The sequence below is a fragment of the Mixophyes fleayi genome, chromosome 11, assembly GCF_038048845.1.
Source record: "Mixophyes fleayi isolate aMixFle1 chromosome 11, aMixFle1.hap1, whole genome shotgun sequence".
Classification (NCBI taxonomy): Eukaryota; Metazoa; Chordata; class Amphibia; order Anura; family Limnodynastidae; genus Mixophyes; species Mixophyes fleayi.
The window spans coordinates 25,749,896-25,766,620 of record NC_134412.1 but is presented as its reverse complement, the minus strand read 5'-3'; the positions used below and the strand labels follow the sequence as shown (position 1 = coordinate 25,766,620).

General features: G+C 42.5%; 1 protein-coding gene across 1 annotated transcript in view; it reads left to right on the top strand.

Moving 5' to 3' along the window:
• The window catches only part of LOC142107330 (excitatory amino acid transporter 2-like), a 152,507-nt gene that overhangs the window by 112,726 nt on the left and 23,056 nt on the right, over positions 1-16,725 (top strand). The window contains exon 5 of the mRNA XM_075190703.1: positions 2,428-2,617. Coding sequence (XP_075046804.1) covers positions 2,428-2,617 — 190 coding nt within the window. The remainder of the gene's footprint in view (positions 1-2,427; positions 2,618-16,725) is intronic.

The following is a 16,725-nucleotide window of genomic DNA, read 5'->3' as shown; positions in this document are numbered from 1 at the left end:
TCGCTGAAATGATTGGTTTGTTAAAGTGTGTATGTCCTATTTCAACAACATAAGGGTGGGTGGGAGGGCCCAAGGACAATTCCATCTTGCAACTCTTTTTTTTCTTTGCCAGCTCTTTTTGTGGGGGTCCAAACAAACCAATTATTTCAGCCACAGTTGTTTGGTAGGCCCTGTCGCTGAAATGATTGGTTTGTTAAAGTGTGCATGTCCTATTTCAACAACATAAGGGTAGATGGGAGGGCCCAAGGACAATTCCATCTTGCAACTCTTTTATTGCCATTATGTGACCATTCAACAGTCGTTTGCCATGAGCACAAAGTAAAACAAAATCAAAACAAATTCAACAAATTAAACCAAAAGTAAAGTGCCCTGTCATAATCAAAAACAAGAGGTATTGACGTGCTTGAACTACTGTAGTGTTTATAAGTTAAAAACACTACACTTGAAAGCTTGAGCCTTTAATAGAAAAAGTCACTCTTCATTGCACGAATATTTGCAACAGCGACAATTTTTGGGTTAACAAAGTCAACAAATAACACTTCGACCCTGTCTGTCTTTCACATACTTGATGGGATCTCAATGATGAATGCTCTGTACCATGGTCGTCTAAAACAAGAGGTATTGACGTGCTTGAACTACTGTGGTGTTTATAAGTTAGAAACACTACACTTGAAAGCTTGAGCCTTTAATAGAAAAAGTCACTCTTTATTGCACGAATATTTGCAACAGCGACAATTTTTTGGTTAACAAAGTCAACAAATAACACTTCGACCCTGTCTGTCTTTCACATACTTGATGGGATCTCAATGATGAATGCTCTGTACCATGGTCGTCTAAAACAAGAGTTATTGACGTGCTATAACTACTGTAGTTTTTATAGATTATAAACACTACACTTGAAAGTTGGAGGAGGTATTGTGGCTCCGGCACCAAATTGGGTACCGGGGCCACTCCCCTATGCAGTCCAGATAGAGGCGTATCAGATATTAAATAATGTTGACTGTTGCTGCCAAATCATAAATTAATAAAAAAGTCCTGTCATCGTCAAAAACAAGAGGTATTGACACGCTCAAACTACATCCTGTATATGCTGCAGAGGATGTAGGAGCAGGCAGCTGTGCAGTGGAATTCAGACCATTTGAATGCGGAGGTATTGTGGCCCCGGTACCAAATTGTGTACCGGGACCACTGCACTATGCAGTCCAGAAAGCTACCTTGGTGAAACGTTTTGGACTAAAAAGAATATTGTGAGGTGTAAGGTGTTCAGAATAGACTGGGAATTAGTGGAAATGATTGTTATTGAATGTTATTGGGGTTAATAATAGCGTAGGAGTGAAAAAAAAAAAAAAAAAACTTGTTTTTAACACTTTTTATGTTTTTTTCAAAAAAAATCCAAATCCAAAACCTTAAATCCGAACCAAAACCTTTCGTCAAGTGTTTTGCTAAACAAATCCGAACCCGAAACCTCAAGCAAATCCGAATCCAAAACACAAAACACGAGACACCAAAAGTGGCCAGTGCACATCCCTAATACTTGCCATACTTGAATTTCGGGAGTCTCCCGGACTTTCCGGGAGAGTTGGCAAGTATGTAGTAAACTCATTTGCACCCCTTGCATTGTAACATGATCTTGCCAAGGTTCAAAGTTACTAATTTTTTTGCTTTACTTTCCTTAATGAATCAGGCTCATAATATTTTGCCATTGAATGCATGACACGTATTTACTTCTATGGAGAAATAAGCCTAAACTTTCCCATTATAACACACATGATGCATATAGATTTCTCTGTGCTATGCACAGCAAATTAAATTATCATTTTTGATATAGCTTCATGTAAAAGTTTTTGACATTGTGTAGTAAAAAAAAAATAAAAAAAAAATTGGCAGGCCTGTAATCTGTAGGGACGCAGGCCCCATGTCCTATATTTGACTAAGGGATTTTGTTTAGTTAACCGTGCTCTGAGATCAGCAAGATTCTAATTTATGACATCTAACATTGGCTGCATTCCAAAATACATCTAGCAGATATTGGAGAGACATTTCTGACCTCTAACACACTGGGAAAAAAAGAAAGGAAGCGGGTATAAAATTTTATTTTTCTAGTACAGTTTGAAGAATGAATATAGATGTTTGATTGCTGTACAATAGCACTATTTTATTGTGCACCAATTTTCATAAATGTTGCAAAGTGTATGTAAATGTATTGGCTGTTTTAAAAAAGCAATAAAGTTTCTCTTAGAAGAAAAAAAACCTTGGACTCCTAGACACAGTAACCATGTATTTGGAGTCCAAGGTGTTTTTTTTCCTTTAAAGTGAAACTTTATTGCTTTTTTTTTTTACACAGCAGATAACACCGCTGTCTGACAATTTTTAAGGTGACTATGTAACATACCTCTGTCCTGTGTAAAGACCCATTTTTCTTTACAGATACAAACTGTTTCTAAGAAAGTCCCTGCACCATCGTCACCTCTGGAACTAATAAGACCTGTCAATGTTAGTGGCATGTACACCAATGGATCCCAGCCTAATTCCTCTATTTTCGAAGTACCAGTGAACACAGGTCCTGCCATGGTGACACAGAAGAAACTCGAGTTTAAAGGGGGAATGAATGTTCTCGGTAAGGACGTGCTTCGTGTACAAATTAATATTTAAGGGATAGTTGTGGCTATTTGGAAAATTCTAAAATTGGGTGAGGCATTCTATGTTTCTGAATGTTGTGCAACTACAAGTACCATAATGTCCTGCCAAATTTGTGGTTCCACAACTGAAGAACCACAAGCATAGACTTTTTCTTAATGACATGTAGGACAATTCACAGACACAACTTTATACTGTAATAAACCCACATTTTTCTAAAGCTTGTTTAGGAATATGTCTTCACAATAACTCATTTGTGAGATGGCATGGCAATAAAATAATTAGAATATAAATGTTTAAGTATATAACAGTGTTTTGCTTAGTGTTATAACCATACAGAGAAAAAAGCTAAATTTAAATTGATGTTTGTCTTTCTTGCTTTGTTTATGGACTTTTACCTGCTTTTATTGCTGGATCTTTCTTTTTTTGTTGTTTTTTCTTTCTGGGGGGTTTTTATTGTGGTATTTCTGCTTTGCTCTTATCCACATTAAATGGTAACCTAAATGCAATATGGTTTTTACTCCTGCTTACTTGTACACATACACATGTCATCATCAGCTATTTATATAGCACCACCAATTCCGCAGCGCTGTACAGAGAACTCACTAACATCAGTCCCTGCCCCATTGGAGCTTACACACACAAACACAGACAGAGAGACTAAGGTCAATTTGATAGCAGCCAAATAACCTACTAGTATGTTTTTGGAGTGTGGGAAGAAACCGGAGCACCTGGAGGAACCCACATGGGGAGAACATACAGATTCCATAGAGAGCTGCCCCATGTCATTAAAAAACCCTGGATATATGGGCTTGTTAAGATCTTACAGTAACAGAGCAAAGCTGTAATAATAACAAGATGTAAGAAGAACAAGTATGAAAAGCTACATCAGTTTATAGATAAGACGAAGAGCAGTTATAACTTATTCTCTTCAAAAGCCTCCCGAACAAAGTTACTCTTAAGCTCAGTAGAAAGTTAAAACAATATATTTAATCAAAGAAAAACAACATTCCGCAATAATATATCAGCAGACATTTCAATGTAAGATAAATTAATGCTAAAAACAAATAGATTCAATGTGACGTCTGGATGACCAGATTTAAGTTACATTTAATGCTGAACAGGCTCAACGCAATTCTTCTGGGAGGTTTCCGTCAATTTGCTTCACTTTTTTGTTTTTATTTGCCCCAAGATGGAGAAAGTCTGTGGAACCGAAAAACAAATACTTGTTCAGCGCACTGATGCATAACAAGCCTGCCTAAAAAATAACGACTTTAGTTTTTTTTAGTTCTTTTTCACTTGAAGGGGCATATTCAATTGTGGGCGATTTCCGCCGCGGAAAAAGTATTACCGTTATTATGGTAATACTAAGCCGGATTTCAGCTCGCAGCTCCCTGAGCCGCGAGCTGAAATCCAGCGAGAAATGTACCGTAATAACGGTATTTACGCGCACTATTACCGCAATGACGGTAATAGTGCGCGGGGTGCATTACTTTAGGCAGTAACGCCAACAATTGAATATGCCCCGAAGTAGGCAGGAGCCACTCAGCTCTTCCCGGCAGTGGCTAAAGAGCTGGTATGTGCTGCAACAGTCCCTCCTCCTCTGATATCAGATGGGCTGCTGACATTGAGTGACCTCCCTGCATTGTGTGGAGGAGGTTACGTGATGTGGAAGATAATCTTCAGTCGTCTTCTTTGTTTTATGACCCGCAGAGCTTCACTCTCTGCCCCATCTCTTATTCATTGTAAGCTGGGGTTGCGAGTTAAGCTTAGTGGGCAATAAATCAGAGAATAAACGTGTATGGGCCATAAAGCAGAGAAAAGGACAACAAGGGCCACATGGGAAGGCTTTGAGGGCCGCATTACTCCCCAGGGCTGCCTGTTGCCCATCACTGGCGAAGACAAGTTTAAAGATTCAAGGGCACCATGTATATGGGGCATATAGTTCCCAAATATTTTCACACACAAACCTTCACAACATGTCTATAAATGTTCCTTAAGTATTAGAGATGAGTGACATTTCATATCTGTTCTGTTGAATATTTGTCTCATTCGGAATTTGGCTGCAAAGTGTTGCCTAGTTTGCTGGAGGAATATGGCTTGGTGGTCCCAATCTTCCCCAATCACACTGCACAGCAGAATTAATGGATGTCATTATCCCACTACTACTCATAGACTATAGATTGCACTAATTGTCAACATACAAATTCAGTGCAGAATGGCATTTCACAGAATGGTAATGGAAAAATGAAACTCAGAGGTTTGCATTACACCTCTCTGAAACAGCTTGTTCTGCAGAAAAATTCAATATGTGCTAAATTTTATTGCAACCTAATCTCTACTTAATGTGTACTGCACTGTAGATGAAGGTGTTGTTAGCAAATATGATTAGTGTTTTTCTGCTTCAAAGTGTTAGGCTGCCGGTCTGATAATAAACTTGCAGAACTTGCGGAAGAGGTCTTCGCCTATAGCAGCCGCCTTTCCCGTAGAGCTTTATGTGCTCACAGGTACTCGGATGTCTTAACTCTAGATGTAGTGCAAGTTTATTAAGAACACAGCAGCGGCAGGGCCAGAGGAGGTTGTACAGATGGCAACGGATGGTCAGACGTAAGCCGAGGTCAGGGGTCCGAATCAAGCAGAGTAGTCAAATAGCATACCTAAAGGTCAGACAGGCGCGGGCTGGCATATATCAGCCCGGGGGGCGCACAGGCGGCCGCATCACATGACACGCGATGCGGCCGCGTCCAATGATGCGGCCGCATCCCGTGTCATGAGATGCGGCCGCGGGTCAAAATCAGGTCATTTGCCATCCTAGGAGCGGCCCTAACAGCGCTAAAACTGAGCGGCCCGGTCAGGGTTAGAAGCACGAAAGCAGAGTCCAGAAACAGAGCAAAGGGTCACAACAAGAGGCTGAGCCCTCCCTGCCTTAAATACTCAAGACATGCAATCTGTAACAGAGAATGAAATGACATAATAAGCCACCCATGTGTGCCTTAATGAATGTAATAAATACTAATAGCCCGCAGGCTTAGTAGGAGTCTTGGTGCACGCGCCTGACTGCCCTGTGTTGCTGGGGGGCGTGAAAAACTGACAGCTCAGGGTTCGGCCGTTACCCTATCAACGATCGGGCCGAGAACCGGAAGTGACGTCCCGGTCCTCATGGAGACGGCTGGGACGCCAGGGATAGAGGGGAGTGAGCCACGGCTCGTAACACAAAGTTCGAAAGAAGCGATGATTAAAATCACTTGTAGATGTTTTTGTATTTAGACCCTAATCCGTATTGCATAGCCTTTAAGAAAGTAAAGTAAGAGTAATGTGTACAGCATACTAAGTTGGTGTTAAAATTTATTGAACAGATTTTTCCATGTCTTCTATTAGGATGAAGGTGAATTAATTAGTGACTAACTCGTGCTAATAGGTGCAAGTTACTTGATTAGTGCACAGAATAGTGAAGCACTTTAAACTCAATTACCCATTTTAGGGAAGCATTGAGTATAGAACCTGCTACAGAAACAAGAGCAGGGATTATATTATATTTAAAAAAAAACACTATAACCCACAAATGAAATGTTCAGATATGAACCATGAAGGCAGAACTTGTTGTTTAGTGTTAACCTAGCAGTCCACTGCCCATCCGATGAAAAGTACATTATGACTTCCCCACTGCACTACAGAGAGCTGAAGCTCCTCCCACATCTGTAGGACACGGCCATGATGAAATCTGGAACAGGTCTGAAAATGCAGTCATTTGAGTTTCTGTGACATCATGGGCTCATTGGTATAAAACCAACAGTCAATTTCTGCTGAAGAATAATGCAGAACAGACTGCCAATTTAGTTAAGGTAGCACCTCCATCCTAATATGGCAACCTGCTGCAGAGGAATAATAGGGCAGACCTCCCAATTTGTCAGTACCACTGGGACAGAAGGACAGAGGGTGTGGCCAACCCCCCCCCCCCCAGGGCTGCCTAGTGCTGTAAAGGAATGTTTTTCCCACGGGTGGACAAACACGTCCGCGGGTGGGACAGAGCCTTAAAATCAAGACTGTCCCGCTGAAATTGAGACTGTTGGGAGAGACAGATAGAGAGTATGAGGGACATATTTAGTTATCCCATCTGGTTATTTTATGTTTATTATTTGGCTCAACAGTACACAACAAATACTAATATTTAGAGCAGGAACAAGGCATTTCTGTCAGTGAAGGCAGCTAGTCACATTTGTGCCTTTGCCCCTCTCAGAAAAAAAACCCCAAAACATATTTTGGGAGGATGTTACCAACTGCTGTTTATTTGTTTATAATATTACAATAACTTTTGAAAACAGATAATTTAGATGTGTGCAGTCAAAACAAATGTTTTTAACATCCATTTATTTATACAACAGTGGAGACAAATACAATATTTATTTGTTTTTAAATGTTTAATAAACGTATGAACATAGCAAACAAGGGCTCTCTCCTGAAATTTTTACAAATAATATCAGTGATCGAAGTGGAAATTTAGAAACGACAGTATGGAAATTTAGAAGTGACGGTATGAAAAAGGGTAACGGGAATGGAAATGAATGGATAGTTCCACACTGAAGGCGATTTGTATTGATTTTTATTGTTTTAATATTGAACAATATTAAAACAAAAATACAAAATAAACACACACACAACAAAAAAAAAAAAAAAAAAATGCGTGATCCATATGCAGTTATTCATTCAGATAAATGCCTTCCCATAGTTTTGCATTTTTCCTAGTTTCCCTAACCTCTAGAGACTTAATCCAGCTTAATTCTGACATAATTAGATCTACGACCTTCAGATACAGGAAAGGCTCATGTTTAATCGATACTCTAGTTCTTGTATGCCAGTGGTAATATTTTACAGTTGTTATTATCATATATATCGACTCTCGGTCTATACTATTTATAGTTGATGGAACTACATAGACTATATCGGAGTATTTCAGAGACCGTAATCTCCTGATCCTAAGTCTATCTGCTATCTCCTTTCATAATGTTCTGCTTTCCCAGCAATCAACTATATAATGTTGCATTGTTTCCTCCTGATGACAACCCAGAGGACAATTCCTATCTGAGACGTTTAAGAATTTTAAATTACCTCTGACAAGCATTTTTTCATGCAATGATAACCAAGCGATGTCAAAAAACTTTGTCAGAAGTCTCGCCCCATTTAAAAACTTTAAACTTTCCTGCAAAGTTCTATCCACACAGTCTCTGAGTGCAAGCTGGGAACATAAGAACATCCTGCATACTTTAAAATAGTTCTTTCATGAACTTATTTTCAATGTACGATTTCTCTATTCCCCAATTCCTCAGAGACTTGAGACTAGATTCCAGATATGGTGGGAGGTAGTTCTGCCTCCTTCTACCCCTCTTGAGACTACCACCTCGCATCCAAGACTCTGCAAAAGGCAATATCCAATTCCTGATACTGTTTACCCACAGAGAACCAACATTTGAGTCCAAGTTTCCAAAATGTATTTTTAAAAACAAGGAGTCAAAGAAAACCTTTGGATTCAACATATTCAAACCACACTCTTTTCTCTGTAGGTAAGTGATCCCTCTTGTTATAGGATTCAGTCTGTTGCTCCATAAGAGCTGGAAGAACAGACTAGAGAGCCTGGCTAAAAAAGGTTCTGGCAAAGGAAAAATTACCGCAACGTACAAGAAAACAGGAACCAGGAAAGTCTTTAACATTGTAATCTTTTCTCTGTAGGTCAGTCTCCAGTTTTTCCACCGAACCTTTGCATTTCCGATTTCCAACTTCACCTCCCAATTTAACATGGCATTATCTACCCTACCAATTTTCATGCCTAAGATCTTAATATGGGAGGAGGCCTTTGCAAGTTCAGGCAGATCAAAATCAGGATCACCTTATAGTGTCCAAAAAGCTTTACTCTTGTCAAGGTTGACCAGAGACCCTGAGGCTTCTGAATAGCTTCTGATGGCTGTAGATAGCCTCCGACCCTCACGAGACTCAGACACCACTACAGTCACTTCATCCGCATATGCGACTACTGTCAGAGGCAAGCAGTGGAGGACCGGCAACCCCTGAAAACCACAAACTTGTAATGACCTCAAAAATGGGTCAATGGCAAAGACATACAAAAGCGGACTCAAAGGGCAACCCTGCCTCACCTGCGGCTCAACTCTGAAAGTGTCACCCTGCCAGCCATTAATCAGATGGAATCTCTCTGTCTCCTTATATAAAGTTTTTTACCAGTCAACAAATTGTCCCGGGATACTGTACTTTGACAAAGTTGCCCACATATAATCATGATCTACTCTATCAAAGGCTTTAGCCTGGTCCATGGATATATATGCAGAACAGGGGAAGCGCACTATGGATATGTATAGGTGAAAGCAGCGGAATATCAGGATAGTCCAACCTGAGATAGTACAATAATATATTAATATTCTGCGCTAAGACCTAAGTATTGAATCAATAATGTAATGTCCTGCTATGGAGATAATGATCTTTATAAACTGATAATAGACAATACAGTTAGTGAAATACAAAACATGTGAACATTAGGCAATATTGTAATTATACATCATGGATACATCATGTCATGGAGCTATAGTACATTGTGGTTAACATGGTGCCATGCTTCACTGATGCTGGGGGATGATTTCAATCGATGAGGGATTGATCATTAGTGGAGCGGAGATAAAATGTCCAGAAATAAAATAGTGTCCAAAGATAAAATCAGATAGATTAAAATGAACTAAAAGGGAGGAGAGAAAAAAGTGATAATCGCACTTGTAACCAATCTCAAGTAGTCCAGCATGAGAAAACAATGTCCAGAGAAGGGGGAAAAAAAGGAAAAGAAGGGGAGGTTGTGTTACTTGCGCTTGAAACAATCCAGGATATAGCAATGGTCCTTAGGATGTCCAATACAGTACGTGTGAGGTCCAGATGGTAGATGGTTAATCCTCGCGATAGATGTGGAGTGCCGGATATACGAGTGAATGGTAGGTGTGTCGGGTAGAGTAACGAGCGGGATGTAGGCGTGCGTGCCGTCCGTGGAACGCACGCTTCCTGAGTGTCAGTGACCGGATGTGCACAAATCCGGAAGTAGCGGGTGATAGGCCAACGCGTTTCGTCACCTAGGTGACTTTTTCAAGGCAGTGGTGGTCCAGACCAACAATATACTTCGCACCTCTCAAACATCTCTCTTATTGAGATGACTGCTCCAGAGATGTTCCACCCTTTCATTGTGCCAAACTGACAGCCTGATAACAGTGCTGGGGACAGACACACTAATCTAGAAAACAAGATTTTTGCAACAATCTTCCTATCGACATTCAAGAGGGTTATTGGCCTTCAATTCTTGATATCGCCAGGCTCTTTACCCTTGTGGATCAGAATCAATGATGATACCCTCATGGACTGAGGCATACAGTGCTTTTCAAAACAGCTTTTAAACACCTCCACCTGAATTGGAGCAAGGAGGTCTTTAAATTTTTTATAAAACTCAGTTATTATTAGGGATGAGCGCGCTCGGATTTCTGAAATCCGAGCCCACCCGAACGTTGCGGATCCGAGTCGGATCCGAGACAGATCCGGGTATTGGCGCCAAATTCAAAAGTGAAACTGAGGCTCTGACTCATAATCCCGTTGTCGGATCTTGCGATACTCGGATCCTATAAATTCCCCGCTAGTCGCCGCCATCTTCACTCGGGCATTGATCAGGGTAGAGGGAGGGTGTGTTAGGTGGTCCTCTGTGCTGTTTAGTTCTGTGCTGTTTAGTTCTGTGCTGTTTAGTGCTGTGCTGTGCTGTGCTGTGCTGTGCTGTGCTGTGCTGTGTTCTGCAGTATCAGTCCAGTGGTGCTGTGTGCTGTGCTCTGTCCTTCTGAGGTCAGTGGTGCTGCTGGGTCCTGTGCTGTGTCCTGTTCAGTCCAGTGGTGCTGTGTCCTGTGCTCTGTGCTTCTAAGGGCATAGTTATTTCCCCAATATTCCCCTGTGTTTAAAAAAATAAAAAAAAGTTTTTTTTATAAAATACCAAAAACTACTTTAATATTTTTTAATTACCACAAAATTTTCACAACCAATCCTGCAGTATAAGCCCATTGGTACTGCAATATTACCAAGTTCACACATTCAGCAGTAAAAGTCCAGTGGTACTGCAATATTACAAAGTTTACACATTCTGCAGTATCAGTCCAGTGGTGCTGTGTCCTGTGCTCTGTCCTGCTGAGTTCCGTAGTGCTGCTGGGTCCTGTGCCGTGTCCTGTTCAGTCCAGTGGTGCTGTGTCCTGTGCTCTGTGCTTCTAAGGGCATAGTTATTTCCCCATTATTCCCAAGTTTGTAAAAAATAAAAAAAAAGTAAAAAAAAATAAAAAAATTAAAAAAAAAAAAAAATATATAATAATTATAACCAAATTTGCAAAACCAATCCAGCATTATAAGTCCATTGGTACTGCAATATTACCAAGTTCACACATTCAGCAGTAAAAGTCCAGTGGTACTGCAATATTACAAAGTTTACACATTCTGCAGTATCAGTCCAGTGGTGCTGTGTCCTGTGCTCTGTCCTGCTGAGTTCCGTAGTGCTGCTGGGTCCTGTGCCGTGTCCTGTTCAGTCCAGTGGTGCTGTGTCCTGTGCTCTGTGCTTCTAAGGGCATAGTTATTTCCCCATTATTCCCAAGTTTGTAAAAAATAAAAAAAAAGTAAAAAAAAATAAAAAATTAAAAAAAAAAAAAATATATATAATAATTATAACCAAATTTGCAAAACCAATCCAGCATTATAAGTCCATTGGTACTGCAATATTACCAAGTTCACACATTCAGCAGTAAAAGTCCAGTGGTACTGCAATATTACAAAGTTTACACATTCTGCAGTATCAGTCCAGTGGTGCTGTGTCCTGTGCTCTGTCCTGCTGAGTTCCGTAGTGCTGCTGGGTCCTGTGCCGTGTCCTGTTCAGTCCAGTGGTGCTGTGTCCTGTGCTCTGTGCTTCTAAGGGCATAGTTATTTCCCCATTATTCCCAAGTTTGTAAAAAATAAAAAAAAAGTAAAAAAAAATAAAAAATTTAAAAAAAAAAAAATATATATAATAATTATAACCAAATTTGCAAAACCAATCCAGCATTATAAGTCCATTGGTACTGCAATATTACCAAGTTCACACATTCTGCAGTATCTTGTGCTACATATAATGGAGACCAAAAATTTGGAGGATAAAGTAGGGAAAGATCAAGACCCACTTCCTCCTAATGCTGAAGCTGCTGCCACTAGTCATGACATAGACGATGAAATGCCATCAACGTCGTCTTCCAAGCCCGATGCCCAATCTCGTAGTACCGGGCATGTAAAATCCAAAAAGCCCAAGTTAAGAAAAAGTAGCAAAAAGAGAAACTTAAAATCATCTGAGGAGAAACGTAAAGTTGCCAATATGCCATTTACGACACGGAGTGGCAAGGAACGGCTTAGGCCCTGGCCCGTGTTCATGACTAGTGGTTCAGCTTCACCCACGGATCTTAGCCCTCCTCCTCCTCCCCCCCCTACAAAAAATTGAAGAGAGTTATGCTGTCAGCAACAAAACAGCAAACAACTCTGCCTTCTAAAGAGAAATTATCACAAATCCCCAAGGCGAGTCCAAGCGTGTTGGTGGTTGTCAAGCCTGACCTTCCCATCACTGTACGGGAAGAGGTGGCTCGGGAGGAGGCTATTGATGATGTAGCTGGCGCTGTGGAGGAACTTGATGATGAGGATGGTGATGTGGTTATTGTAAATGAGGCACCAGGGGGGGAAACAGCTGATGTCCATGGGATGAAAAAGCCCATCGTCATGCCTGGTCAGAAGACCAAAAAATGCACCTCTTCGGTCTGGAGTTATTTTTATCCAAATCCAGACAACCAATGTATGGCAATATGTAGCTTATGTAAAGCTCAAATAAGCAGGGGTAAGGATCTTGCCCACCTAGGAACATCCTCCCTTATACGTCACCTGAATAACCTTCATAGTTCAGTGGTTAGTTCAGGAACTGGGGCTAGGACCCTCATCGGTACAGGGACACCTAAATCCCGTGGTCCAGTTGGATACACACCAGCAACACCCTCCTCGTCAACTTCCTCCACAATCTCCATCAGATTCAGTCCTGCAGCCCAAGTCACCAGCCAGACTGAGTCCTCCTCAATACGGGATTCATCCGAGGAATCCTGCAGCGGTACGCCTACTACTGCCACTGCTGCTGTTGCTGCTGTTAGTCGGTCATCTTCCCAGAGGGGAAGTCGTAAGACCGCTAAGTCTTTCACCAAACAATTGACCGTCCAACAGTCGTTTGCCATGACCACCAAATACGATAGTAGTCACCCTATTGCAAAGCGTATAACTGCGGCTGTAACTGCAATGTTGGTGTTAGACGTGCGCCCGGTGTCCGCCATCAGTGGAGTGGGATTTAGAGGGTTGATGGAGGTATTGTGTCCCCGGTACCAAATCCCCTCGAGATTCCACTTCACTAGGCAGGCGATACCAAAAATGTACAGAGAAGTACGATCAAGTGTCCTCAGTGCTCTTAAAAATGCGGTTGTACCCACTGTCCACTTAACCACGGACATGTGGACAAGTGGTTCTGGGCAAACGAAGGACTATATGACTGTGACAGCCCACTGGGTAGATGCATCCCCTTCCGCAGCAACAGCAACAGCTGCATCAGTAGCAGCATCTACAAAATGGCTGCTCATGCAAAGGCAGGCAACATTGTGCATTACAGGCTTTAATAAGAGGCACAACGCTGCCAACATATTAGAGAAAATGAGGGAAATTATCTCCCAGTGGCTTACCCCACTTAGACTCTCATGGGGATTTGTGGTGTCAGACAATGCCAGTAACATTGTGCGGGCATTAAATATGGGCAATTTCCAGCACGTCCCATGTTTTGCCCACACCATTAATTTGGTGGTGCAGCATTACCTCAAGAGTGACAGGGGTGTGCAGGAGATGCTTGCGGTGGCCCGCAAAATTGCTGGACACTTTCGGCATTCAGCCAGTGCCTACCGCAGACTAGAGGCACATCAGAAAAGCTTGAACCTGCCCTGCCATCACCTCAAACAAGAGGTTGTGACGCGCTGGAACTCCACCCTCTATATGCTGCAGAGGATGGAGGAGCAGCAAAAGGCCATTCAGGCCTACACAGCCACCTACGACATAGGCAAAGGAGTGGGGATGCGCCTGAGTCAAGCGCAGTGGAGACTGATTTCCGTGTTGTGCAAGGTTCTGCAGCCATTTGAACTTGCCACACGAGAAGTCAGTTCCGACACTGCCAGCTTGAGTCAGGTCATTCCCCTGATCAGGCTGTTGCAGAAGCAGCTGGAGAAAGTGAGGGAGGAGCTGGTAAGCCATTGCGATTACAGCAAGCATGTAGCTCTTGTGGATGTAGCCCTTCGTACGCTTTGCCAGGATCCGAGGGTGGTCACTCTTTTAAAGTCAGAGGAATACATTCTGGCCACCGTGCTCGATCCTCGGTTTAAAGCGTATGTTGTGTCTCTGTTTCCGGCGGACACAAATCTACAGCGGTGCAAAGACCTGCTGGTCAGGAGATTGTCCTCTGAAGAGGACCGTGACATGCCAACAGCTCCACCCTCATTTTCTTCCACATCTATGGCTGCGAGGAAAAAGCTCAGTTTTCCCAAAAGAGGCACTGGCGGGGATGCTGATAACATCTGGTCCGGACTGAAGGACCTGCCAACCATTGCAGACATGTCTACTCTCGCTGCATTGGATGCTGTCACAATAGAAAAAATTGTGGATGATTACTTTGCTGACACCATCCAAGTAGACATGTCAGACAGTCCATATTGTTACTGGCAGGAAAAAAAGGCAGTTTGGAAGCCCCTGTACAAACTGGCTCTATTTTACCTGAGTTGTCCCCCCTCCAGTGTGTACTCGGAAAGAGTTTTTAGTGCAGCGGGGAACCTGGTCAGTGAGCGGCGAAGGAGGTTGCTTCCTCACAACGTTGAAAAAATGATGTTTATAAAAATGAATAATCAATTCCTCAATGAAGTACAGCACTGCCCTCCAGATACTACAGAGGGACCTGTGGTTGTGGAGTCCAGCGGGGACGAATTGATAATGTGTGATGAGGAGGAAGTAGACACTGTAGGGGGAGAGGAATCAGAGGTTGAGGATGAGGACGACATCTTGCCTCAGTAGAGCCTGTTTAGTCTGTACAGGGAGAGATGAATAGCTTTTTTGGTGTGGGGGCCCAAACAAACCAATCATTTCAGTCAAAGTTGTTTGGTAGGCCCTGTCGCTGAAATGATTGGTTTGTTAAAGTGTGCATGTCCTATTTCAACAGCAGACCTCTCAACTGCAGCTCATCCCTCCTCTGCGGGGATAATGTCTCCTGTGCTCTGACACGTCACTCTGTGTACTCTCAGCCTCAGGATCTGACACTACAGCTACCATGCCTCTTGTAGCAGCCCTCACTCCAGGGCCTCTTCCATGTGCAGTGTCCCCCTCTCTCTTGGGTTCACTATAGTGGCATGGAGTTCTCCCCCTCATCCAGGGCACACATTCCTTGCCCTGGCTCAGTCACCACGCTCAGACTTCCAGGCAATGCTGGGGGAGCCTGGGAGCTTCCACCCCAGGTCCCCAGCTACAACTCTCCTCTCCTGTGTCTTCTCTCTCTTTCTGACACTTGAAAGATCGTGCCTTTAAATGAAAAAGTCAGTCTTGATTGCACGACTATGTGCAAGTGCAACAGGGACATTTTTTTGGGTTTACAAAGTCAAACAGTAACACTACGACCCTGTCTGTCTGGGGTCTGTCAATGACGAATTGTCTGGAGCATGTTTTGAGGAGGTATTGTGGCCCCGGTATCAAATTGGGTACCGGGGCCACCCCACTATGCAGTCCAGATACTTGTTTGGTGGAATTCCGACACGTGGAGGGTTTTTTAATTATATTGTGGCCTCGGTACCAAATTGTGTACCGGGGCCACCACACTACGCAGTCAAGATACTTGTTTGGTGGAATTCAGACCAGTTGAGGGTTTTATTATTATATTGTGTGGACCACTCTATCTATACCACACTACAACTCTATACCACTCTATTTCCTACTTTAATTCTATTTAATTCTATTTCCTACTTTAATTCTATTACTAATTAATTAACATAAAGAGGAACCAAAAAAACCAATTTTACCAAAAGTATAATATGACTTAGACTTACAAACACTACACTTGAAAGATCGTGCCTTTAAATGAAAAAGTAAGTCTTCATTGCACGACTATGTGCAACAGGGACAGTTTTTTTCTTTACAAAGTCAACTAATAACACTTGGACCCTGTCTGTCTTTAACATACTTAATGGGATCTCAATGACGAATTGTCTGTAGCATGTTTGGAGGAGGTATTGTGGCCCCGGTATCAAGTTGGGTACCGGGGCCACCCCACTACGCAGTCCAGATACTTGTTTGGTGGAATTCTGACACGTGGAGGGTGTATTTATTTTATTGTGGCCCCGGTATCAAGTTGGGTACCGGGGCCACCCCACTACGCAGTCCAGATACTTGTTTGGTGGAATTCTGACACGTGGAGGGTGTATTTATTTTATTGTGGCCCCGGTATCAAGTTGGGTACCGGGGCCACCCCACTACGCAGTCCAGATACTTGTTTGGTGGAATTCTGACACGTGGAGGGTGTATTTATTTTATTGTGGCCCCGGTATCAAGTTGGGTACCGGGGCCACCCCACTACGCAGTCCAGATACTTGTTTGGTGGAATTCTGACACGTGGAGGGTGTATTTATTTTATTGTGGCCCCGGTATCAAGTTGGGTACCGGGGCCACCCCACTACGCAGTCCAGATACTTGTTTGGTGGAATTCTGACACGTGGAGGGTGTATTTATTTTATTGTGGCCCCGGTACCAAATTGTGTACCGGGGCCACCACACTACGCAGTCAAGATAGATAGATGCGTATCATAGATAAAGTACATTCAGTGGTGTGGGGCAAATTGAAAAATATTCAAAATGCACTGACATTATCAAAAACAAGAGGTTGTCACATGCTAAAACTCCAACATGTATATGATGGAGAGGATGGAGGAGCAGCCGTATGTGTAGTGTAAT